Raw genomic sequence first — 26,006 nt, 5'->3', positions numbered from 1 at the left:
GAGACGTTAGAGCATCTCCTCTGTTTCTGTCCGGCCTTAGCTAGAAATCGTCTTAGTTATCTCGGAGCTTCGCAGTTTAAAGGACTAGAGGAGGTTTCAAAACTGGATATTAAGGCACTCTTGAACTTCGCAAAAAGCGTTGACGTCCTATACGACGACTACTTTAGACCGCAGTAAAACGGACCTCCATCTGGCACTACAAAGGACCAACGGGTCTATGTAAGGCGCAACAGCCGGCCAGTGTAACCTAACCTAACCTAATTTTTGTTAGATATTCACCATGTGCTTCAAGTTAACTTTATTTTTTTTTTATTTTTTATAAAAATATTGTACATGGTTAAACCAATATTATCTAAATCAAAGTTTCAAACTTGATACAAAATTTAGCAAAGTTTCATCAAAATTGCGAATTTTCTAATCTGAATTTTTAGAAAATGTTCGGGTATGCCGCTTTATTATAGCCCATAAAATTTTAGTATAGTATAGTGTAATTTTGAAACGTCTAAAAAATTGCGTTAATTTTTAATTTTTAAGGCGTTTTGCGCTTTTTTCGTATGCAATAGTGAACTTCCATTATGAAAGAAAAAATGGCAAAAGACCGGTGTTAAAAAAAATTATTTAAAAGCAACGGGAATTCTTAGTTGCTTCAAATATGCACTGTGTTATACTAAAAAAATTCCAATTAAACACATATTTAATTCGAAATTTTTATGAAACTGATGAATTACCCCAAATTTTGTATATGTAAAGTTTGAAATTTTAGTTAATATGGATTTGGTTTAAGCACAGACAATAGTTTTATAGAAAAAAAATAAAATAAATTATTTGAAAAACATTATGAGTATTCAAAAAGATGCTCACCACTGGCCACTCTATATTACATACAGTACGAATGCCTAGTTAAATCTAGGATACTATTTTCATTATTATGTTTATGTTAAGTGATGTACATATATAAAATCTATATATATCTGTAGAACTATTTATGCACCATTAACGACTTTTTATATTTTTGATAATTGCCCTTTTGTGAAATTTAATTGTTTTTTTTTTTGAAAGGAATTTAACTGTCGTTGTTTAATTTAATCTCGCTTTTCTTTGATGCCTCATTTTTTAGGCGTACTTGTACATATGCGTGTCCCTAATGACACTCATCGTTATCGGCTGGTATATATTCTACAAACGATGGCAACGTAATAAGGAACGTCAACTGCAGTTGCTAGCACAAATGCGCGACTCTTCGTCTGTGGGCGCTGGAGATATGACTGGGCTGCGTTTCCGTAAACGCGACAAAATGCTTTTCTACGGCCGTCGAATGCTGCGTAAAGTAAAGAACGTATCCGGCCAGGTGTACGGCGGACAAGGACGCAAACGAAAAGCGGTGATGCACTTCGCCAAACGTATCCTGCAGCTACGGCGGGAAAACATCCCAATGCTTCTGAATACTGCAGAGCCTCCAGCTGAGTATCTACAAGAGGCGATAGAAGGCAGCGATCGCGTGCCGCCTGACGCTCTCTATATGCTGCAAAGCATACGTATTTTCGGGCACTTTGAAAAACCGATTTTTCTGAAACTCTGTAAGCATACAGAAGTGTTAACGTTGCAGCCTGGTGATTTTCTCTTCAAGATTACTGACTCCGACGATAGCGTATTCATTGTGCAATCCGGTTTAGTGCATGTTTTCATATCGAACGCTGACGGCAGCACATTGTCGTTGAAGACGGTGAAGAAGGGCGAATCGGTGACATCGCTTTTGAGCTTCATCGATGTGTTGTCGGGTAATCCAAGCTTCTATAAAACCGTCACAGCGAAGGCAATGGAGAAATCTGTTGTTATCCGCCTACCGATGCAGGTAAATATATAGTATGCTGTTTCCATAGTAGTCACGACCATTTTTATTGTATTCATATTCTCACATAGGCTTTCCAAGAGGTATTCAACGAGAATCCCGATATTATGATACGTGTTATCCAAGTGATTATGGTGCGCTTGCAACGCGTACTCTTCACAGCACTGCGTACATATCTCGGTCTAAATTCGGAGTTAGTTCAAAGCCATATGCGCATTAAGAAGAGCGCTGGTGCCACAATTTTGAAGACATCGCCGTTGTTAAGACGCTTCACGCACCCAGACACAATACAGCACTCTTTGTCGGATTTTATGCCGCCACCAGATATGTTGGTTGACTTGGCGCATGACTCGGAACGTCACATGGGCATACAAGCGGCGCTGCCAAATGCGCAGCAAACTGGTAATGGCGCTAATGCTAATGGGGGTGGTGGTGGCGGTGGGGGTGGGCAGCCGACACTTGCGAATTCGCGAGCGAACAGCATTGGTAATTTGGTAACGCGTCGCTATTCTTTGGTACACGCCGAAGCGTTGGCGAATGCCGCCAGTGCTGAATTGGCCAGCCTGCGCGGCTATGCATTGGACAGTTTCTTACGTGAACTCGGCTTGCCGGAAGAGGATCGCACGTTCATAGATCCTTACGTCGAATTGAGCGAAGTGGAGGCGAATATTCCATTGATCAACGAAGGAAATGTGGATGTGAGAAATGAATTGACAGCAATGTTATTTGATTTTACAGATTTTTTAATGTTTTCATTTGACATTTCAAGGATATCTGCATTTGGATAGTTCTCACGGGCGCTTTGAACGTGTATCAAAGTAGCGTGGATGTAACACGCACCGTTAAGACTGAACGTTCGGATGTGTATATTTACACGGTGCACCCAGGTGAAATTGTTGGTGGACTCGCTGTGCTGACGGGCGAGGCAAGCACGTACACAATAAAAACCAAATATATAACCCGACTTGCTTACATACGACGTCCTGGCGTTTATGCGTAAGTTCATGTTATGTAAATTTTCCAACGTATGTATGTAGTACATATATGTTTGTAAATTATGGATTTCTTTGTGTCGTATAGTATAATGCGCGAGCGCCCTCGTATCGTGTTGGATCTCGGCAATTGTGAAGTGCGTCGTCTCTCGCCGCTGGTACGGCAATGCGATTATGCGCTCGATTGGATTTTCCTAGAGTCTGGTCGTGCCGTCTATCGACAGGAGGAGAATAGCGATAGTACTTATATTGTGCTAAGTGGACGCATGCGTTCTGTGATAACGCAATCAAGTGGTAAAAAAGAAATAATAGGCGAGTACGGCAAAGGTGATCTTGTGGGTCTCGTGGAAATGATAACGGAGACATGTCGCACAACCACAGTGATGGCTGTACGCGATTCAGAACTTGCTAAATTACCGGAAGGCCTATTTAATGCTATCAAATTGCGATACCCGATTGTTGTAACAAAACTCATAAGCCTTCTGAGTCATCGTATATTGGGCACGATGCAGACGCGCCATGGGAGCACAGCGGCGCCCTTGGAGGCAAATCCGGTAACACACAAATACTCTACTGTAGCGCTGGTGCCGGTAAGCGATGATGTACCGCTAACAGCATTCACCTACGAGCTATATCACTCATTGTGCGCAATAGGTTAGTAAAGTAAGAAAACGAAATACAAAATTTAATTTACATATCGTTGTGGAAATGTATAAGGGATCGTAACTTTTTTTTCGAAAGGCGATTTTTTGCATTTCTAGTAGCTTATACTAAACCACATCGTCTTTAAACATTTTAGGGCCATAATTCAAAACCCATTTTTTCTATAATTTTTTTTGCGATGTTGCTTTGAACAGGGGTTGAACACAGGTCCTTCGAGTAGTAGAACGCGCCTCTAACCACTCGGCCACCGCGGCCAACACCGAAACTATAGTATACACAATTAATTTGTTAATGACTTTGAACGGCACTACCATTTTACGCCAAAACAGAGCTAATTTTCGTGATCTGCATAACAAAGAACATAGAAAATTATGTCCAATACTCATTCCGCTATAAATTAACATCCCGGATTTACAAGTATACATTTATAATTAGTTTACTTATTTGTTTTAAATATGTGCGAGTATAATTTTTAATATTAACCATTTTGAAGAAGTCGGAATATTGCACACATGCTTTTCAAAATGCTTTCTTCCCTTCTATGTCAGCAGACTCGAAAAATTTCAATTTTTTTCATACTTTTTGTTGTTTCATCCTTTTTTTCTACACCTTCAGGTCCCACTTTACGTCTAACATCCGAAGTGGTTCGCAAACAGCTCGGCATGCACATATTCGAACCCAGCAACGAATATCGTATGACCTCTTGGCTAGCGCAGCAGGAAGATCGCAATACCATCACTCTATATCAGTGTGACTCTTCTCTCAGCGCTTGGACACAACGTTGCATGCGCCAAGCGGACGTCGTACTTATCGTGGGACTTGGTGATCATGCGCCAATCGTTGGTAAATTTGAACGAGAAATCGATCGTTTGGCAATGCGCACACAAAAGGAGCTCGTACTGCTTTATCACGAGTCGATTAATGCGAAACCGAAAAATACACTGCAATGGCTGAATGTCAGGCCCTGGGTCACCAAACATCACCATTTGCAGTGCCCCAAGCGCATGTTCACGCGCAAAAGTCAATATCGCATTGTAAGTGAAACTGCTAGCAACAACAGATTTATTTACATACAAAAAAAAAATGTACAATCAAATTTTTTTTTATATCTCACAGAACGATCTGTACAGCCGTGTATTAATGTCCGAGCCAAATATGCATTCGGATTGTTCGCGCCTGGCACGTTGGCTGACTGGTAACTCAATCGGGTTAGTTTTAGGTGGCGGCGGTGCACGCGGTGCTGCACATATCGGTATGTTAAAGGCTATACAAGAAGCTGGTATACCGGTAGATATGGTGGGAGGTGTTAGCATTGGCGCGCTAATGGGTGCACTCTGGTGTTCAGATCGTAATGTAACAGCCGTTACACAGAAGGCTCGGGAATGGTCAAAGGTGTGTGCTTGCTGCAACAATTAAAAACAATTATAATTAAACTAATTAACTTACTTTTGCTTTGCATTGCATTTTTTTTTTTGCAGAAAATGACAAAATGGTTCCTGCAATTGCTCGATCTCACTTATCCAATTACATCGATGTTCTCTGGACGTGAATTCAACAAAACCATTCGTGATACCTTCGGTGATGTGGCCATTGAGGATTTATGGATTCCGTATTTTACACTAACGACTGATATTACCGCAAGCTGCCATCGCATACACACAAATGGTAAGTTGATTTTGCTTCTACATACGCGCGCTTCCCCTCTTTAACCATCATTTCATGCTAAACACAAATAGAATATAAATATTTATAAAAGTTTTTAGTGGTTTTCGCAAACACAAGTAGGATGTGAGCGCTGGCGTTTCCCATTTCTTTAACATTTTTTTTTTCTTAATTTTAATTATTGTCTTTGTATGCGGTTATTATTTTTCTTTAAAGTTTTCATTGCAAAGTCTTTCTTGCGTTAAAAAAATATATATATTTGATGTAAAATTTTATCCCACCATTTTATTTAAATCAAAACTTAAAGAAGTAAATTAGTTAACTGCATAATATACGCTTATATTTCCTCCTTACACTAAGAGGTGCCGCAAGACCTAAGTGCGACTACTTATGTTTCAAAAGCCTGCGCGACCGCTTTAAGTATGTATAAACCGTGAAAAATTGGCAGAATTCACTTTATATAAGATTTTCATTTTTGACATATTCTGAGATTTTTACATTCCGATATTTTATACGTCATAGTTCTGTTGTATACCTATATCTTGTTATATTAGCATAACGCATTGATAAGCCGTTGAACTTCACGTACAGTGAAAAGGAAAACTTTCCTTCGAGAAATAGTAAAAAAAAAAAATATAAAATGCCGCCATTTTGTATGCAAAATCGTAGTAAAGTAGATTAATATTTATCGATACATGTACATACATAGTTTTGCATGACTTGTAAACAAACTCAGTTTTCATATTAAATTTAAAAAAATAATTTTCAAAATTTTTAAGAATATTTTCTTCTTTGATTTCATTTAATAGAAAAAGTCGTATTAAATTGTACGGTAGCATTTAACAATTAATTGTTAATAACTTTTTTAAACAATTAACAAGATAATTGAAAAATTAATTGATTAGTGCCCAACACTGCTTTGAGGCATGGTGTAATAATAAAAGGTATCGTCAGTAGCGACGTGTTTGTTGTAATTTTGACAAGTTCGGGACGCTTATTTGCAGTGTTGCCGATTCTCCCTTATATACTATTATTTTTAGAAGAATACTACATTTTAGTAACTAGTTTCATCGCGATTTTTGTTTTTAGAAATTAGTGCTTTTATAACATCATTAATAATTAAAATTGCTGGATTTGTCAAATTTTTGTCAACAAAATGTTAGTAAATAAAAGATATCGTGGTTACCAAAGACTTAAACAAAAATCGTATGGAAAAGCATTTTTAATATTAAATAAATTTTGCTACATTGTCATAATATTAAGTCAAATGAACAATTGATGCACTAAATAGAGTGAGTACTTGCTATTTAATCTATTTAAAAAAATCATTACAAGCCTTCTAGGAAATTGTATCATTTTGCGATTTTTTTTATTTATTAGTCTTAATATATGAGCAAGCCTTGTGGAGCTTAACTCAAACACATATTCATACTTGAAACTCCGTAACTATATAGTTGTTTTGAAGTAGTATGCACAAATGGGTAAAATTAGGAAATAGTTAGTACATTTTCTACTACTTTAAAATGCGTTGCCGGCATAGGCGTCCCGAAAAAGTAAGGTTAAGTTACTGACGACACCTTTTATTATTACATTATGGCTTTGAGGAACAGGCTATGAGCTCAACCAGCCACCGACGTAAAATCGTAGACCATATCGGCTGATACAACCTACCTTATGGGATTTTCGTGTTAACGAAAACTTACTACCGCTCGACGGTGACGTTGTCGTTGCTTTCTGCCTCTCTCTATCAGCAGCAATTTGATATGTTGATACGTTGGTGGCTGGTTGAACCATATGTCGTAAGAAGTAACATAATTACACGTCGCTTATTTACTTAAAAAAAAAAAATCACAAAATCGGGAAAAACGGCTCTAAAGTTTTCAATTCACATATCGACTGCTGAGTGGAAGATCGACCTATTTCCGCAGCCAGTTTGAAAACACCCTATCTCAAACAACTTTTCAAAATTTGGTTTAAGAACGCCCTATTTCAGAATTCGTTTCAAAAACGCCCTATCTCAGCAGCCGATTCTAAAACGCCCTCTGTCAGCAGTCGATATACAGAGTTACTCCCATAGTAAAAATGAATACATATTTTGTTCTAGTGAGGCACTAGTAATCAATACAGCTATGAAATTTTTATACAACATAGAAGAAGAGGTAGCGGTACTCTCTGCATACTCAACTAAAAATTTATATTTTTTGGATTATGTCACTATTGAAATGAAATCAGCGATACGTACATATATGTATTCATAATAGGGCGGTCATTAAAATATCAACGTCATGTGGCATCCATTTATTTTGGTTCTACATATAAAATACAACATTTTGAACAAATTTTTAAGGGGTCGCTACCAGGATTTTAAAGAATTAATTTTTTTTTTTTACTCAGCGATTTTAGGAATGTATATGAACATATTTGAATAATATGCCAAATTTATCAGCTTTCAAGTCAAACTTTTGTCGAATTTTTGCGATTTAAAAACAAAAAATCAAACCCTGGTTGGGACCTCTTATTTTTTTAGTTGAAATGTTCGTGAATGTCTTTATTTTGTACGAAGAACAAAATAAATGGGTTCCTCCCTAATACATACATATACGTATGTGTATGTATGTGCGTAAATTAGTGAAAATTGGTCAAGCCTTAGTAAAAAAAAACTCAACTACACTAAATTGTATCTACCGAGTCTGTAACTGGTAAATTTATTTGTCGATAATACTGAATAGCTGTAGCATTTTATGATAACCAAATATAAGGAACTAATTATTTACGTGGATATTTGGAATTTTTGTAACACGATTTTTCGGTAAAAAGAAGCTGTTACCTTCATCACATATACATACATACATACATATTTCGAAAATATTTAATTTAAAAGCGACTTATAATATTTGGTTGACATTAAAAACAAACCACATAATAAAATACATAATCACTTTTTATTGTTTAAAACAAATTCAATTAATGTCTTGATGTGATGTCCCTTAATGGCTGTATGAATTAATTTTGGCGTAAAATTTAAGAAAAAAATATATTATTTTAGCATCGCCTGCACACATACATATATTATCCCAATCCCCACTAAGCATCCATACGTTCGCTCCAATAAACTCGAATTCATCTAAAAAAATTTACGCACACACATTATACCGTTACACTTAAATTAAACAGGATCTCTTTGGCGTTATATACGTTCATCTATGTCGCTCAGCGGCTATATGCCGCCATTGTGCGATCCAAAAGACGGGCATCTCCTGCTGGATGGCGGATATGTTAACAATTTGCCAGGTAAATAGTGAAAAAAAACAACAACTACAAAAATTGGGTGTGCGTGTGTGTTTGTTTCTTGGCATCATATTTATTTTTTATTTGCTCAAAAAGCATATTTTGGTAAGATTCATTTTTTTAAGAAAGAAAGAGAGAAAACAAATGCAGAGTGGAAATTTTCTTATGATGAATTATAGTGTAGTCATCAAGCCACATATATGTATGTACATATGTATGTACTACATTACATATCTCTTTTCGACTCAATGATATTTGAGTATGGTTGTTATTATTCTTGTTGCTTGTTTTTGTTAGTTTCAGGCGTAGCTGAAATCTTGCGCTGTTTTGCGTAAAATAATGTGACTTTACTTATGTATGTAGTTTTCTGAGCTGTTCAGTGTCTTTTGATGGTAGAATTAGAGTGAAGTTTGCTTCTGTCATATTTTAGTTTTTGGTTTTTATTTGTGTGCATGCTTTAGCTGTAGGACTTCAGAGGATTGTAAGTAAGTATAAAGAATATTAATAAAAATGTATTACTTCAACATAATCCCCCCACATCGATTCTATGTCGATCCAGTTCTCAACTTTTCCAACTTTATTTTAACATAATTTGCTTTCTCATGCCAATACAAAACATAATTTTCGTTTTAAAATCGTGGTGTAAAAAACTCAGAATGTGTTTTCGTAAAAAACTTTATCTGTTAACCTTTCTTATATCTGTTAAATCATCTCTAAAAAGCCATGATTGTGAAAAATTACATAAACTACACATACACTAAAGTAATTACAAAGGTCCACAGGTCCTTTCCTTTGCTGGAAGAACTTTTTTTTTTGGGCTATGTATGCAGAATAGCCGTCATAAAAATGAAAGTAAAACGATCCCTCATTGATCAAAGTAAGGTTTGATGGAAACTATATTCTCTGGATTAAATTTTAAAACTATACTTGTTGAAAAATTTCAAAGTCGTTTTTTAGTTATGAAGTTCTTCCAGCAAGCGATCGATATGGCTGCCGCGGTTGATAACAAGTGAAATATAATTATCTATTCATTGAAATTTAAGAATTTTTTGCGTAGTCTAAGAATTTTTCTTTAGAATTGTTAAATTGGCTCTGGTTTTCAAGATATTTGGGATTAAAAGTGTCAAAAAAAGGCATTTTAGTTATTTTTGAACTTCTACGAGTTGAAATGAATGTTAATAAATGCTTAAATTAAAATTCCTTCCTACGACAACCAGGTCTACGTAACCAAAGAAGAATTCAGATTTATATTTGGCCAAGGACTGTCACTCTCCAAAAACTCTTGCTGAATTTGTATAATGTTACAACAACAACAAAACTTATGTATGTATTTCCCGTTTATCATAAGAAAGCAAACATTACGAAAAAAAACAAGTTTTTTTAATTAAAAAAATATGGCGAATGCAATCTGAAATATACGGTACTGTTCATTCAAATTCAGAAAATGTTCACCAAAATTAAAAAAAAAATAAAAACCATTTTTTTTTTATAAACATTTTTTAATTCCATTAGTATGAGGGTACAATTTTTTCTTAAGAGCTAAAAGTCCAATATTTTAGCTCTCATTTCAAAAGATCATTTCGAATTCAAAACATTATATTTCACAGCTGGTAAAAATCCGTGTTTTGCCATCTCTTAAATCCCAAATGTCAAAAACTAGAGCCAATTGAAGAATTTGAATTTCAGTTTCTGATTCCACGGAGTTCAGCGGAGAAACTCTATAAGAACAAGTGGTCACCGCCTGATAGAATTTTGTTGGGCTGTGTAATTCTAATTATTATAAACTTCATTAGAGCATACAAATTTAACTAATCTCGGGATTAAACGACAAATATGCTATGTTTTCATTACCAATTACCTCACATTTTTAAATGAAAGGTGCTTTCACGCGCGTTTCGTAGTTTTGACAACTTGGTATAATTTTTATTGGGTATACAAAATAAATGGAGAAAAACTATCCAGTATCGGGTTACCAAGTACCAGACTGGGTTGACGATCTCTAAAATATTTTAATTTTAACTAACATACATATATGCGTATGCATACATACTCTTGAAAATAGTTTTTCACATTTCACACACCATTTCACATGACTCCTAACGTTCAAAAAACAGCGCTGCGTACCATAACTACGTGTTTTGCTATCAACAAATGTTTATTGATATAATCCTTTTTTCTTTATACTCTTTTTCATATGTTGCATTCAAAATTTTTGTGTTGCACAAATCAATAAATGAAAATACTCGTGTAACAAAAAAAAAAAATAACAATGCAAAAATCACGTGAATATCGTGCAACGTTTGCCGTCCGTACGGTCCCAATTTTATTTTCACTTTCGCCACCACACCGGTCAACCTCAAACACCTTCGAAGGATGTCTATGGCGCTATGCGCGTGCGAGCATGTCCATCGCGGGCGTTTTTCCACCATTCTGCGATTATAGAGACGGTCATTTACTGCTCGATGGTTGTTACACCAATAATGTGCCAGGTAATAAGCAACAAAAATCACAACATTCATAATTTAACATCTACTCTACCAACTCGTGCTATTCTCTCGAACTTGTAGAACTACCCAAAAAGCCAATAATCTACTTAACCATATGTTAAATAGCATAAAAAGCGTTTGTGTGTACGTGTGTGTATGATACAGTCTGACACCCACACTAATTGCACTTTGTACAATGCAGTTGTTTGATTGATTCATTTTTTCTTTTGCATGACTTAAGTTATTTTTTAGTTTGGTTATTTATGGATTTGAATGGGGTTTTTTTCTTTGGTTTAAACTGCAAATCTAATTGTGTAATTGTAGTACATGCAGCTAGGTAATTACCCTGCACTTTCTCTTTTAGTCCTCCTTGCTGGTATTGGCTATTTGAATAAAAACAGCGTTAAAAAGTGAGATAATAACTACATATATTTAGTATTCAAAATAAAATTTCCCCTCTGCATATTTTTTTTCGGGAAAAAATCGTTTGTGTTATAGAAAATATTTAATTGGATGAATGAAATAGATTTGTGTAGTTATGTTGTTTACACAATGCCATAACATTTCTATGAGATCTTTTAATCACATTTCGTGTATTTTATAGCCGACGTAATGCATAATTTGGGCGCCGCACATATTATTGCCATCGATGTGGGCTCCCAAGACGATATGGATTTGACGAACTATGGCGATGATTTATCTGGTTGGTGGTTGCTGTATAAGAAATGGAACCCCTTCACAACACCGGTGAAGGTGCCTGATCTGCCCGATATACAGTCTCGTTTAGCGTATGTTTCGTGTGTGCGCCAACTCGAGGTGAGTGCAGTCCAAATTTCGGCATTTTTTTTTTTTTAATTTTGGGGATCCACAAGATGTTGGTAGCGTCGTAATGTCTTTAGGCTGGTTTTCACTATGTCATATTTTGACACAACCATATCTACTTTTCCTATGCGGGCGTGGGGCAAAGGGGCATTTAAATAATTTTGCGCTTCTTTTAGCCACATAAAAAGAAAATTCTTTTAACATAAACATAGAGCCACTGCAGACCATAAGTACGGAGTTTCTACGAACCTCGACTCTAGCGCCATCTATCGGCAGAATTTTTGTTTGAAAAAGTATTTTTCGATTTCGATGAACAAAATCAGACCATTAATACGAGCTTTCAAAATAACTCGACCCAGCGCCACCTAGCGGGTTTATTTTTCTTATTGCATAGCAAATAATAAATTAACATAAATCGAACTATAAATGTGAGTTTTCTAGCTTGGTTTAAATCCGATCATTGGATCATGAATAGATTAACGACAATCTTAAATTTTTATATGAGAATTGAAGTCCATTTTCGTTTATTGCTTAAAAATTACTTGTTAAGTATATCGACTCCAGCGCAACCTAGCGATTCAAAGGAATAAGTATACCACTAAATTATTTTTCATAAATGCATCATTTTAGAAAAAGAATTATTAAAATTGGTTCAGTATTTTTTTAAGCCAAAGCGTTACAAACATTCCCCATGTAATCAATTTTATTTAATTGCCCATTTATGCCATTTTAGGAAGTGAAAAATTCCGAATACTGCGAATATATTCGCCCGCCCATTGACAAGTACAAAACGCTCGCCTTTGGCAGCTTCGATGAAATACGTGATGTTGGTTACGTTTTTGGTAAAAACCACTTCGATGCCATGGCCAAAGCCGGACGCTTGGGACGCTTTAATCAGTGGTTTAACAAGGAGCCTTCGAAGAAAGAGAATCCTGGCACCCTAAGCGATTATACGTTCATCGATTTGGCACATATCGTTTGCAAATTACCTGAAACCTATATAAGCAATGAACAATTGCACCAAGGTTATCTCTTTAGCGAAGACGAGGACTACGACGGTTACATATCGGAGCCGTCGACGTACAAGCGGGTGAATACAAAGATAATTAATTTTGTCAAAAATCCAAAATTTACAATTGCAATTCCTGCAGGTCAAAATAAAGCGCACAGGCACCTCTTTGTCGCTCTCCGAAAACGAGATGGATTCCGACATCGAAGTTGATCTGTCTTTGGCCATACGACAACATCATGCACATCGTTCGCGTAGTACACCGCATACCCCTGCCTCTGAATCGAATACAGGCGGCGATCAAGTTGATAACAATGGGCGTGCCCACCACCTAGGCGGTGGCAGCATTGTGCGTTTTGATGGTAGTGTTGTTTTCAAAGGCAATGGCGGTGGCGGTGGTGGCGGTTCGCAAATTAGTATAAGGAGTAGTGGAAGTAGTACTGATTTCGTAACACCTTATGATGCGCTTAACATCGATGCAGTAGTGGATGAGTTACCTTTAGATCCGATAGTTGCAAAAAAGGAAGATGAGGTAAAAAATCGACGGAAAGAGGTTAATGTAACGACGACAACGCCGTTGAAAAGCGCTCAAATCTTAGTTAAAGAAGATGAACTGCGTACGCCTACGCCGAGTACTTCCATTGCCAGTACGGTTGCCTCCATGAAAAGCACTTACAGTTCAAATGCCGAGTCTGCGACCACCCTGCAAAGCGCTGATTTAAATGAGGCGGCAACTCAGCCACCAACTACATTAGAAAACACTTCAGAAGCGACGTAATGAACGATTGCGTGAATTTAGTTAAGGACTTAATTATTTAAGTAATAGAGTGTGTATGTACCATGTGACTGAGTGCAAGATATCTGTAATCGAGAGAGAGAGAGAGAGGAAGTGACAAACAAGTACGAGTATGCTTCGAGCGAGTTTGCAATCAACTTCCTTAGCCATATATTTACTAAATACAAAGCAGTTGCTACAAATTTCAAAATGTCTGAATTAATTATAAATAATTATTGCGTTAAGCTCGACGACTTATGATCTTGTATTGTGTTTGTAATAATCTTGCAACAAAGGAGACAAAAATAAATAAGTAAAGAGCAGTTTTTTGTAAGGGGAATTAAAATTTAACAAATCGCACATATACACTTTAAAAGCGAGTAAGGATAACTTTTCAACAATTAAATAGGTTAATTTCAAGTTTTGAATTCATAACATACGCACACATGGGATAATTATTTAGTATTTCTTGCGAATTAAGGTAAATTTGAAATCCGAGTCATAATTTTGAATTATTGTAATCAAAAGCTTATAGCTCAGTAGAAGTAATGATATATGCCATATAAACATACATATACTTATATACATACATTATCATGGCTATACCGATTGTTACCGCACATTTTGTAAGCGAAAAAATTAAACATTTTTTAACAAGAACTTTATGGCCCTATTATATATGGCGACTGATAGCCGATAGGCAACCATATACTAAAATTCGCATTACGTATGGCTACTGACTACTGAGTCTAGTAGCGGAATATTCTATTTCCCGCTTATTTGGTTTGGTTATTTGTTTACACTTGTTAAACACATTGGATTCAAGTTTTCAATTATGTACTTCGAAATGTTCATGTCAAAAAAGTAAATTCGGCTTTTGTCTGCGCGTTTTCTGTATACTGAGATTAATCGCTATACATAAAACAACGTACGATATATGTCGCCATACATAATAGGACCATTAGTTACCGGTCACAAAATGTTTGTTACCAGGCCAGTGTAGCCCGTTTCTTTAACTCTTCTCTACCGATTATTTCTCTAGTGATAGATAATATACGTCATTCTCTACTACTCATTAGCAGTAGAGAACAGGGCGGCGAATTCATATCACAATTCGCCTTGATAGAGAATTGTTACAGAAACGAGCTACAGGTCTTACTATGTATATTACGAGGGTTGCCTTTTATATTCTGCGCCTAATACCGAAAACAGTAAAATAACACTGATGCCCAAAAATTACCTTAATAAAAGTTAAATGAAATTGAAAGGGTTATTTTGTATCTACAGCTAACCTGTAACTAATCCACATTTTTAAAATAAATCAGTCACCCTTAATTTTTTTGCAACAGCATTTAAGTCAAACTTAATGAAATACGCCAGAAACTGTATTTAATGAAGAAAAAGAAATAATCTTTATTTAGGATTTTCGGGAATATTTAGCATCAGGTACATCTCTTTTTAGTGTACAACAGTAGTCAGCTAACAAATCTGGCCTCCATTATCCCTGGTACCATTTTTCTATGTTAAGATATATCCCGATGAACCGCTCGCCGTGTTCGGCAAATTTTCAGGAGAAAATTTTAATATGAGTGTATGAAGTTTATCTTGAGCGACATATTGCATCCCATATTATTGTAGGCTGTTAAAAGGTTGCTGACCAACTCTTCAAAGTTTTCGGCTTTGTGGTTTCCAATAAAACTACGAACACCATTTCAAAAACATGTCCATGCGGATTTTTCGATCGGATTAAGTTTTTTTTTTAAATAGTTCATCAGCCAATAGGTCTCTTAATTTGTGGCCCTACTGTTTTTCAAAATATTCTCCTTGGAAGTCAATACCCATCTGCATTCGCTTGAATCAATTTTTAAACTTTCAAATTATGCGGTATCCAACGAGAGCAAATCTTTATGGACAAATGTTCATGCAATGTAGAATGTATGCTGGTCTCGGTAATGCCCAAGGATGTCTCTATCTCGCGATATGTCACATGACGATCTTGCGTTATCAATTGACGCACAACATCGATTGTTTGTGGCACAACAACAGTTTTTGAACGACCATCACGAAATTCATGCTGCAAGGATCGACGGCCATGTTGGCGCTCGTACCAGCATTTCACAGTGGCTAAGTGTGCAAAAGTCGAAGTAAGTTAATCAATGCACTCCTGTCTCGATAATCCACGTCGAAAATCGTAATAAATCATCACAAGAAAATTTTCACGAGAAGAACAATCTCACTGGAAAAAAATAAAATAAAGCTCGTAAAAGAGAACGTTATATGTAAGTTTATGCTAAAAAATACCAAACTTTTCGATAAAAAAATTTCGAATTACAGCTCATCACAAGTAGTGTTGCAAAGGCGCAAAATATAAAAAGCAACCCTCGTACACCTTTTTGCCTATATTTAGTAATCTACATATCGAGTGCTTATATTCAACAACCTATATCTTCATTTTTCACAAAAATGCGATTCTGATATAAAAATCCACCTAACACTTAACTGTCATTGGTGATATTAATGCTGACCTTGTATAACGCTTGACAGAAGAATTTACAATTACCTTGCAAAGTCGGAATCAACATCAGTGATGACAGGCAAATCCCAGATGGGTTCTAACATCACAAAGTAGTTTCTGTAAAAATTGCACATAGAGGGTATTGAATATAAGCCCTCGATATGCTATATACATATCGCACATTTGCTGCAAGGGTGTCATAACCTAAAATCGAGTTAAAAATATGCAGAAATGAACGCTACCTGTTCTATGTTGTGTAAAAATTTGCATTGCTGTAACGAATACTAGTAACTCACTAGAACGAAATATGTAAGTATTCATTTTTACTATGTGAGTATACATATGTATATAAATTCAAAACTTTAAATGCCGTTATTCTCGAATTTTTGGAAAATGACACTCTTTCAGTAAACGATATGTACCGTTACCTTAATTTAGAAAGGCCCTAACTCATTTTACTCTCTGTACAAAAGTGAGTAAATTATTCAACAGACTTAATCGAACTTTAAATCAACTACTACACCAAAAAATTAGTTGCTGTTTAATAAAAGCCAATATAACCAAAAAAATTTCTACTGAAGATCTTTAGTTTATATAAAAATTGTATAAATACTCTGTAAAAAAGCGAAAAAATGTCAGACAAAGCCTTTCTATTTAGGGTAACTCTAATGTATTGAACATAAAAGCAAATGATTATTTTTTAATGAGTTGATACTCAATTCAAAAATGAGGCTTGAAATAATGTAGATATAAAAATAAGACTAATAAATGAGTACATTTTGCATTGCTGCACCCATCGTTGGTATTCATTTTCATCACTTACCTACTTCTGAAGTCGAAAATGAAGAAAGAACTCATATTAGAAATAAACGCCCATTTAGATTTTATGATATGAGTTTAAATCTTTGTATTTTGTAATATTAGACTACTATTTGTAACTGCTTTGATGTCAATACAACATATTGATGTCTGCACAATTCAAAGAATAGAGTTTGTTTATTTGGAAAACTTATCAAATCTTTGTACTTTATATGTAATAATGAATTTTGCCAAAAATAAATAAAATAAAAACGCAGAATGCGCTGTAAGAGGTTGTTTTGTTTTATTTTATTTAAGAGTTCCTAAATCTGTTCTAATGCAGGCCAACCCAATATCTACACACGTCAAAAATTTCGGATGCACACAGGATCGATCCAAATTAAACTACGTTGGTATAAAGCTAACTCCAATTTAAAATTTTTGCTCATCATATTATTTTAATTGAACGTTTATCTTCGCAAAATGCATATGTATTAGATGGCATGCGTTCATATTAGATTCGGTCGTAAGAATTTTCCAAATGTCTTAGTTAATGTCCATGTTATAGAGCTTATTTTTACATTATTATAATGTCCTGAAATTGTATAAAGGTAAACGTAGTTCTTCCAGTAAAACTCCAAACACAATCGACGTCTTGAGTTATTGCAACTTTAAGTGTTTAAAAAAGAAGAGCCTACTGAACTGCAAGGACATTCTATTGGTTCTCTTTCTTCTGTGTTTTCAAGGCCACTGCATTGCCAATCACCTGCAAATATTCGATGTCTGGAAAAAATGGAGAGATGCGTTTCATGTCATTTCTTTTTGTTGCGATCCGTTCTCGTACGGTTTTCGATGTGAATCAACCCGATCGACGCACGCAGCAGTTTTTACCGATCAATCCGTATTTTATGCCAGCTGGCAGACCAGAAATTTCGAAATACATGTTGATTGTTGGCCTGGCAGAACTTAACCCCCGAATAGAACAGCCATCTGGAAATCGTTCCTTAATAACAGCCACGGTTTTTGGTCCATGGGGTTTGTGTTTTCTGCTTTCCGCATGCGCCAAGGGAGGTTGCATCATCTGATTGTCGCGCCCATCAACAGTTACGGGACGGTTGAAGAGCAACTTACAGAAAGATTTACCCGGACGCAGCATCAGTCTTCCTGCTTCGCTTTTTGTGTCCGCGGTAGTGTCTATGTTGCACAAGCAGTCGACGCTGATTCCTCCTGCGGCCTTAAAGGCACAATTAACGCATTTCCGTAGACGCTTTCTTCGATATTTCGGTTTATTAAATGCCCTTTGGGCGATTACCAAATTTGGTGGTACTTAGCCAGAGCGGCAGCCATAGCTTAGTTGTTGGCTACAGCCGGTGCATATTCCACCGTTCATGCTTTGGCTGATTTTGATTTCGTAATGACCTGCCACATGGATGATTTTGCACATGATAAAAACAAATATTTGCATATAAATACTTCTGTTTATTTGTATAAAAAGTCATGTGAAAAATAATAGGGACAAGACATTTTGACCAGGTTTGGCTATTTTTAACCGACTTCACAAAAGGGTTAAGGTTACCAATCCGTTGGAATATTTTTTTTATTTTTTTTTAAGGATGTTACCGCATAACTTTAACTTAAAGGAAAGGTGTTACTTCAAAGGTGGTCCCATACTAATTTGGTTTAACTCCGATCATTGGATATATGAGAGTTGGAGTCGGTTTTTTTTTTTGCTTAAAAATTGTTGATATTTTTTTTTACAATGGCGTTATTATTTTCTTCCATACAAAAAACAGTTGTCGAACATACTTTGTATGGAGGAAAATGCGCGTAAAGTTTTGTTTAATTTTTCTACAAAGTTTGAAATTTAGACTTATATAGTTTTTGTTAGATAATGAGCTGCATTTTTACAAAAGATAATAATAAACATTAAACAAATAAAAGAAAAATAGTCAAAACTGGTCAAAGTTGTATGTATGTTTGGGCATTGTACCATCATAAAAAAGAGATATTCGATTTGGTGGGGAACTCACCATTTTAGGGCCTGTGCGAATTGATAAAAAAGTGCTCCGGATTGTGAAAATTCGACAGCAAGAATGACACCTACTTGACGGTTTTGAAATGTTTTTTGTTCTCACGTTTTTTGCAAAGGCGTCTAATAAATGCATGGCTTGCAGAATTAAAGGCAGTAAATCCGAATATTTTTTTTATACAATTGCTGCATTTTAATTGCTCAACTTCTTTTGCATGACGAAATCTAGAATGCTAAAAAATAGTCTGTCTAATGCAACAACGAACAAATATATAATTCTAGAATTTTGTTTATTTTCGGTGGGGTTTTCTTGGTGAATTTGCTTGCTCACAACACCATTGGTTCAATCCTTATAAGACTCAATAAGCAGCGTTTGTGTTCCAAGCGCTTCGTTTCTGAAATGATATTGAAAAAAGTAAGTGCGCCTGGGCCACACTGGAGAAGTGAAACTTACGTTGCATCTCGTTTGTCACATAACCAATATACATATGTACATACATACATATACGTCTGCCTTTGCTTAAGGTTCCCAGTAATTCAGGAGTTAAAAGCCCTTCCGAAAGGCCTTCCTGAGAGTCAAAAGGCCTTCCACTCTACATTCCTTTCTCCTTTTTTTTTGTATAGAAAGGCACAAATTGAAGGGCTTCTTCTTTCGCTACCCATAGTAGGCCTTCCAGAAGGGCTTTTATAGGACGTAGTTCAGAAGGTATTTTGGAGAAGTTCTTTTAAAGTTGCTTCTTTAATTAAAAAAAAAATCATACATTTTTTAAGTATTTGCTTAAGGTTTATATCAAATATGTGTTATTGCAAACTTAAAATGTTTATCGAAATTCATTGGTAATACTAAATAATATAAATTTATGCATTCGCGTAAATTGTAAATGGATAAGCCCTTCTAAAAGGCATGCAAGAAGCACTTTTTTCAGCTCTTCTTGGGTAGGCCTCTTAGAATGGCTTCACTTAAGGTCTACTTAAATTATCTTCTGGGTTATATTTTTTGTCTTTTTTCTATCTAAATCCCTACCTCTTTCCTTATCCTGTTCGTTCTAATTACATTTATATTACTCTGTTTTCCTTTATCTCTATTTTTATCTTTATCGATAACAAATACGATAGTTACATCCATAAAAATATCGATAACAAAACCGATAAAAATATTGATACCAAATCCGATAGAAAAATCGATATCAATATCGATAGAAAATCGATAAAAATATCAACCAAAATTTATAAAAATTTCGATAACAAAACCGATAAAAATATCGATTATTATATCGATGAATTCCGAGAAGCCCGAAAATCTCTAAAACCCCGAAATAGTTCCCAGTTTGAGTATCTGTGTTTCTATCTACATCCTTTTCTCTATAATTAACTTTATTTTATTCTTTTTTTTTTATTTTACCCCCATCCTCATCTTTTTATTTATATTTATATTTATCTTTGTTTTTATTTTTATGTTTATCATTTTCTTCATCTATATCCATACATATTCTACTGAACATTTGCGCTTACATACATAAGTAAAGTGTTTAAATTTACTTGATCTTCATTTTTGCCTTTTTCTTTACGCATCTTTGTTTATGTTTTTATTTTTACTTTTACCTTTATCCTTCTCTTTGGCCCCTATTATGAGTTGCATTCGATCTTCGAATGTGGTCGAAAGTGCTGATCGAATGAATTTTGATTTGGTATTATGACGCTATTGTAAATTTCACTCGCTTAGGTTATTCACAATATGTAGTATATTTTTCACCGCTGAGAAGCTTTGTTTACAAATCGAGCAAACTAAATAGTGTACTTATACATATTTATTTAAATTTGTGCAAATTAAATTGAAGTAAAAAAGAAAGCGAGTTTATAAAAACTTGTTAAAAATTAGTACAACGGAGTTTTGTTTCAACGATTCGTCAGAGAATGAGAGCTTAGTAAACTGGCCAGCAGTAGAAAATGTTTAAGGGAGTTTAAATGTAGTCTTTCGAATATATTTTTACATAAAATATATTTAAAAAAATTTTCTACAGATTTATTAAAAACTTCCGACTGCCTAAAGAGGCGTTTGTGAGCCAAATCTATTTAAAATGTTTTAAAACTATCAAGAGCTCTATGATTTTGTTCTCAGAGATCGTGGCAACTGAGTATTGGGATTCACTTTCACAAGTAAAACCAGCCTTTCGAGCTTGTGTTTAGTATTCAGGACGTTAGAACTGCATGAAATAATGAAATGAATAAAAATTTTTTAAAATTAGTGTCTAGCCCCCAAAAAGTAAGAAAACAAATGCAAAATCAAGCACTTTTCACAATTTTCTAACACTTCGCTACACCATCGAAAGCAAAATTCTGTTCGACAGAAAATTCGATAGTCAACGAAAAGTTCGACACGGTTGCATAGCTCATAATACGAATTTCACTTTCGATCTTCGATAACCATATAAAAAATTTTCAGAATTTTTTTTTTATATGAAAAAAATGCGAAGGACGGTCAACAAAAAAATTCTCAAAAATCAACGTGGATTTTTAGATATTTGAAATTCGCACATTATTATATTAAAATTGAATGGGCTATAACGCTGCATACCTGAATTCTTTTTAGAAATTCGTATTAAAAAGTTCGCGATTTTGCTGAAACTTTTCTTCTGCTGAACATTTTTCTTAATTTTCGTACACTGTTGCTAAAATATAGGCCATATTTTAATACAAAATTAACAACAAGATTTTAGCATGTAAAACATTGCGAATATTAACAAAAAAAAGAGCCGTAAACTCAATTCGCGAGTAACAGTATGTATGTATGCATATAAAATGGTAGCCGTTTTCGCATTCCGATTGTAAGCGCTTCAAATTAGGCAAAAAGATCTGGTCATGAAAATTCAAACAATTTAGATTTGTTTATGAAGGATAGAAAACTTAGAATTTATCTTAAGTTGAATAACTTATAATAATTGCATCACTAAAGAATTAAAAATTGTACTTAAGCAGGTGTTTCATCTTCAGTTTTTCTCAAAAATTCGACTATTCGGCCTCGGTATTCTTTCGTTACATTTATTCGTACTACGAGTTTTTCGACCTCTTCGTCTTGTTGAATTTTATGAACGCCTCTTATATGCCGCTTAGTTCTAGAAAAAATCAATAAATAGAAAATACAGATTTATGTGTGTAATTACAGAAACTTTGGATTTATTGACAAGTAATGGTATTTTAATATATGGTATAATTTAAGAAAAAAAAACACGTAAACATATTGCTCGTTTACTGGAAAAACGTCACAAAACATCAAATAATTAATCACTAAAAATTAAACAAATATGAAATACATACCAGAGGACAGAAAAACATCAAACCTTAATTTCCTTTCTTACTTTGGTGAAAAACTATTTGGGACACGACATTTTAACAAATTGTTCCTACTTTTCTTCCGTTTAATATATATTACTTTTTTATAAAAGTATAGTTCATTATCTAACAAAAACCATATAAATTCATATTTCAAACTTTGTGCAAAAATTAAAAAAAAAATATATGTATCTGCGTGATAAAATATATTTTATCAGCTTTCATGATTCGTTGGGTTCGTTAAACCATTTGGATTTTCCGATGAATCTATTTAGGTTAGTAATGGTTAATTTGGAAATTTCCCCAAGATTTTGGATGGAAAAACTCCCGAGTGTGATCTGCCTTATCTGTGCCAATGCTGGGCACTCGCAAAGATAGTGAAGGACCGTTTACTTACTTACTTGTTCACCAATGGGCTATTAATTTGACAATATCTTTCCTCGACCTCTTGAGAAGTTCTTCTGTCATTGGCTTGTCATAGTGCGGCCATATGTACCTCGCAGTTTTGCAGGTTTGAAGGTTGTTCCAACGTGTATCAGCCATACGTGTGAATTGCAGATGCATTTCCCTTTTGATGAGTCCGAGTGGACAATTTATAGTTTCTGCTTCGGATTCATCCAAAGATGCTCCGGCCTTAGCCCACTCGTCAGCCCTCTCATTGCCGTGTATGTTCCTATGGCCGGGAACCCAGATGAGAGTGATGTCTATTAATTCGGCCGCCGAGCTTAACGCACATTTGCAATCTCTGACTGTATTGGATTTTGTTACCGGTGAGGCAAGTGCCAGAAGTGCCGCTTGGCTATCTGAAAAAATGTATGCTTTTCGTACACCTACGCAGTTGCTCTCTAGTGCTTGACAGGCCCTTTCGATGCCCAGTACTTCCGCTTGAAAGATGCTAGCAAAGTCAGGTAGTCGAAACGAGAGAGAGACATTCAGCGTTTCAGAGAACACCCCCGCACCCACACCGCAGTCCATTTTGGACCCGTCAGTGTAGATTTCAGTGGAATTCTCCTCGACTATCCTGCGCCTACTCCAATCCCGTCTTGAAGGAAACTTCCCCTGAAAGCTTTTCCTGAAATCTGTCGTAGGAGGAATATAATCTGATTGTTTCCCTGATTCGATAGGCTTGTCAAGAATACCACTATGGCCGTGCTGCAGCGCGTGACTGCCGCAGACGCAGCAGTTTCGCGGATATGGAGTTCTATGGGTAGCTGATGCAGGATTACATTAAGCGCATCAGATGGGCACGACTAGTGATAGAACTTTTTAGAAAAGTATCGATACTTGTACTCATATATAGCCTGTTCCTTTGAACTTCGGACTAAAACCTGTGGAACTGTCAAACTACAATTTTACTCTCTCAACTGAGAGTAAAAGGAGAACAGATGCCGAAGTGCACGGGAACGCAAAAAGCACTATTTCCTGTAAAAACGTCAGACGGTTTGTTTACATGTCATTAGTACTACACTGATTTGGCTGAAATATCACTAAATAATTATTAAAATCTATACATATTCAAATATTTCGTTGTTTACTTTCATTTTTTAACAAATATAAGGTTTTTTGCTTTCACTGCTTTCTGTTTTTGTTTGCACATGTAAAGCAGCTGATCCTTTGACACTTTTCATGAACTTACAGGAAAAAAAAATCCGGACTAAATCCTGTAACTTCTGACTAGGAACAGTTGCTCAGTTACTCTCTCAAATGTGTTCCCACTTACAGGTTTTATGTCAATAGGAACGACTTCCTGTAAGTTCTGACTAAATCCTGTAAACCGGACTGCTATTGGAACAGACTAATAGAGTACTCTAAAGAAGAATCGATGCCAGTACTCATATTTGCAAAAAAGTATCGATAATACTCGTACTATCAAGTATTTTTAAAACACGAAAAGTAAACAAAATCAGATTGCTTTGTTTGCATGACCTCTTCCTATTTGTAAATTAGGGTGGGGTTTAGTACCGCTCACAACTATTTCGGGCTATTCCGTCCAAATGGGTGGCCCGATCCAAAAAAAAATTTCACACACTTGTAGTCAAGGGTCCACGCAATCTTTTAACACTCACTTTTGTAAATTTTGGTTACTAATTTATTTACAAATTGGGTTTGAAATATGCCCTTTTTTGTAAAATTCGCAAATTAGCGTACATTTATCACTCCTATTCTGCTTAAATTAGCCACTTCACCAATATATTTCTGAATTCCCCTTCACTTTACACTTTACTTGATTTGTTATAACTTGCTTTACGACTTTTATATTAACCAATTCATCACAATTCATTAAATAAAAACACCTTCAAAATCACGCGTCTGACTTTGGTTGCATATGCAAATTAAATGGTGGAGTTCAGCTGTCAAACTCCAAAATATGCAAAAGAATGAGAGACAAAAGAAGATAGAATATAACCCAGCAAGCATTAAAAATATAAACCTTTTCATGGAAAATATTTTTTTACTGGCCCCGTGGCTTAATTGGGGTGTTGGGTATTGTTATATTTCTAAGTATAACGGTGAATTTAATTTTCTACGCGAAATTGATACGAAATTCTTTATACGCATATTTTCTTGGTTTTTTTTTTAATTAAAATGGCTGGTAAGTAATTATCGTTTATCATAACTGCCCACAACTGTAACTCTTATATTTCTAGATGAACGTCCTTCCACAAGCGCAGGCGCAAGGAATTCGCAACAAGGCGAGTGGAATTTTGCGCGTTTGGTACGCGAATTAAGCACCCATGACCAGGGGAGGCAATTTGCAGAGGAGCATGGGTTGATCCCACGTACTATGCTGTGCCCCATTCATAAGGTTATTATGAACAGGCGAAATTCAGGAAAATTTGGGTTGTTTATGTGCCGGCGTGGAAACTGCGCGAAAAGGGCTAGCGTTTCGGTAGCGAAAGGGACGTGGTTTGAGGACGTCCGCATAAGCGTCCCCCACGTATATTACTTAATGTACTGCTTTGTGGAAAATTTTAACCGCGAAATGGTTCTACGGCAAGACTATTTAAAGGAACCAAAAACTCTATCATCTGCGACTATCACCGACTGGTATAGTTATTGTAGAGAAGCCGTGGTAATATACCAGTTGGACCACCAAGAAGCCAGCGGAAAAATTGGAGGTCCCGGGAAGATAGTCCAGATTGATGAGAGTAAATTCGGAAAGAGGAAATTCAACAAAGGTAATTTTTATTCGAATTTTGTGTTATGATTTTAATTTTCTCTTTCTTATTTTTAGGCAGACGAGTGGAGGGTCACTGGGTCCTGGGTATGATCGAAGATGGCAGTGAGGATCTACGCCTTGAAGTATGCCCAGATAACTGCAGATCAGCGGATGTTCTTATTCCGCTGATCAAGAAGCATGTGGCTGAGGGGTCGATAATAAGGACGGATTTCTGGCGCGCATATGATTGTCTTTCTGATAATGGGTTCACCCATCAGAAAGTCAATCATAGCGACGCCATTAATCCGTTCGTAGCAGAAGACGGGACCCACACCCAGCGAATTGAATCGCAATGGAGGGTGGTGAAGCGGTTTTTTTCAACAAGAAATTATAACCACACTGGGAATTTCGCAGATGTGGTGGTAGAGTATCTGTGGAGGCGTAATGTCAAAAAGGCCAAAAAGGACATGTTTTTGAAATTAATCCAGGCGATTAATTATGTGTACAAATTAGAAATAGAAAAATAAATATATTCCGCGCTCTATTTATTATTTTATTAACCATACAGAAAGGGAATTCTAAAAGGTGTTCTCTGCAAAAGGGGTTCAGCCCCCCTTCTTTGGCAACA

General features: G+C 35.6%; 2 protein-coding genes across 4 annotated transcripts in view; one reads left to right on the top strand and one right to left on the bottom strand.

The window, feature by feature from the left end:
* The first annotated feature begins 1,086 nt into the window (after window positions 1-1,086).
* On the top strand, window positions 1,087-16,718 carry LOC118750795 (neuropathy target esterase sws-like). Of its 2 annotated transcripts, none has more exons than XM_036485528.1 (11): window positions 1,087-1,852; window positions 1,921-2,547; window positions 2,619-2,845; window positions 2,930-3,495; window positions 4,120-4,538; window positions 4,621-4,896; window positions 4,983-5,169; window positions 10,827-10,943; window positions 11,545-11,756; window positions 12,496-12,852; window positions 12,914-16,718. In XM_036485528.1, the coding sequence occupies exons 1-11, from the start codon at window positions 1,145-1,147 to the stop codon at window positions 13,547-13,549; spliced, it is 4,332 nt and encodes a 1,443-aa protein (XP_036341421.1). In that variant the 5' UTR covers window positions 1,087-1,144; the 3' UTR covers window positions 13,550-16,718. The 2 variants fall into 2 exon arrangements, with proteins under 2 accessions (XP_036341421.1, XP_036341420.1); XM_036485527.1 differs by lacking the exon at window positions 10,827-10,943 and adding an exon at window positions 8,341-8,457.
* Window positions 16,719-19,508: 2,790 nt separating this feature from the next.
* LOC118750796 (zinc finger protein 614-like) overlaps window positions 19,509-26,006 on the bottom strand; it is a 31,037-nt gene continuing 24,539 nt past the window's right edge. The window contains exons 5-6 of one of the 2 annotated variants that reach the window (XM_036485531.1): window positions 21,857-22,001; window positions 19,509-19,625 (exon numbers count right to left, since the gene is read on the bottom strand). In XM_036485531.1, coding sequence (XP_036341424.1) covers window positions 21,857-22,001 — 145 coding nt within the window. In that variant the 3' untranslated portion in view covers window positions 19,509-19,625. Of the gene's footprint in view, window positions 19,626-21,514; window positions 22,002-26,006 lie in introns of those variants that run through there. The other variant, XM_036485530.1, reaches the window with a different exon arrangement.

This window comes from Rhagoletis pomonella, unplaced genomic scaffold (genome assembly GCF_013731165.1).
Source record: "Rhagoletis pomonella isolate Grant_MI unplaced genomic scaffold, Rhpom_1.0 Rhpom_scaffold_00400, whole genome shotgun sequence".
Lineage (NCBI taxonomy): Eukaryota > Metazoa > Arthropoda > Insecta > Diptera > Tephritidae > Rhagoletis > Rhagoletis pomonella.
The sequence above is the reverse complement of the archived record's forward strand: the minus strand, read 5'-3'. Positions and strand labels throughout refer to the sequence as shown.